At 62.4% G+C, this 1,254-nt stretch overlaps 1 gene segment (V, D, J or C); it reads right to left on the bottom strand.

Annotated features, from left to right (window-relative positions):
- Window positions 1-7: 7 nt before the first annotated feature.
- The window catches only part of LOC103895840, a gene marked incomplete at its 3' end in the record, with an annotated part of 2,752 nt that continues 1,505 nt past the window's right edge, over window positions 8-1,254 (bottom strand). The window contains 2 exon segments of the C gene segment in view: window positions 8-300; window positions 1,108-1,250. Of these exon segments, the coding sequence occupies window positions 8-300; window positions 1,108-1,250 (436 nt within the window).

Below are 1,254 nucleotides of genomic sequence, written 5' to 3' on the forward strand. Positions count from 1 at the left end.
TCTGCACGAAGTTCATGGGGATGCCGTCGTGCCCCACGCAGGCGAAGGAGTCGCCCCGTTGCCAGTCGGCCGCCGGCACGTTCAACTTGCTGTAGACCGTGTAGGTGCCTCCTTCCTCCTGAGGCCCGAAGATGGAGTAGCTGCCGGCGGACACGGGACGGTCCTGTTGGGTCCAGGTCACCAAGATGTCGCGGGGGCGGAAACCCAAAGCCAGGCAGGTCAAGGTGGCCGTCTCTTGCCGGGCCAACTCCTCAGCCGGCGGGGGGAAGACGTAGACGGAAGGAGCCTTCACGGAGACGTCTGCGGGGTGGGCGCAAGAGAAGGTCAGGGCAGCGGGGAGGGACAGAGCTCGCCCGGCGGGATGACTTCCTCCGGCAGGCTGGCGCAGCCGGCCCTCCCGGTAAGCTAGACCTTTCCAGCAGGCTAGACCCCTCCAGTAGGCTAGACCCTTCCAGTAGGTTAGACCCTTCCAGTAGGTTAGACCTCTCCAGTAGTTTAGACCTCTCCAGTAGGTTAGACCCTTCAAGTAGGCTAGGCCCTTCCAGTAGGTTAGACCTCTCCAGTAGGCTAGACCTCTCCAGTAGGCTAGACCTCTCCAGTAGGCTAGACCTCTCCAGTAGGCTAGACCTCTCCAGTAGGCTAGACCTCTCCAGTAGGCTAGACCTCTCCAGTAGGCTAGACCTCTCCAGTAGGCTAGACCTCTCCAGTAGGCTAGCCTCTTCCGGTAGACCCTCCCGGTTGACCTCTCCGGTGGAGAAGACCCTTCCAGTGGACAAGTTCCTTCCAGTAGACTAGACCCTTCCAGCAGACCGGCCCCGGTGACTCTCCCGGTAGCCCCAGGTTCTCCGACTAGACCCTTCCGGTAGACTAGCCTCTTCCGGTAGACTCTCCCGGTAGACTCTGCCGGTAGACTAGCCCGGTAGACTCGATTTTTCCAGCCAGCTGCTTCGACTTGCCCGAAACCGCTCTTCCCTTGCCGAAACCCCCGCCGTCTCCCTTGTCACCCAGCTTCTCGGCCGACACCGTGGCGGGAAGAGGCCCGTCGCCTCCCGCTCCGGCACTCGGAGGGCGGGACGTAGGGGCGGGAGAGAAGGGACGGGCGCCTACCTATGTTTTTCTTAACAGACTTGACGATGGGCTCGCCGAGCTGGGGGACGGTGACGGAGCAGGTGAACTTCTCGCCGGAGTTCCACTCGTCGGCGCAGATCTTCAGGACGCTGGTGAGGCGGGATAAGGCCGGGTCCTCGCTCCTCC

Source organism: Aptenodytes forsteri, unplaced genomic scaffold, assembly GCF_000699145.1.
Source record: "Aptenodytes forsteri isolate BGI_AS27 unplaced genomic scaffold, ASM69914v1 Scaffold1137, whole genome shotgun sequence".
Classification (NCBI taxonomy): domain Eukaryota; kingdom Metazoa; phylum Chordata; class Aves; order Sphenisciformes; family Spheniscidae; genus Aptenodytes; species Aptenodytes forsteri.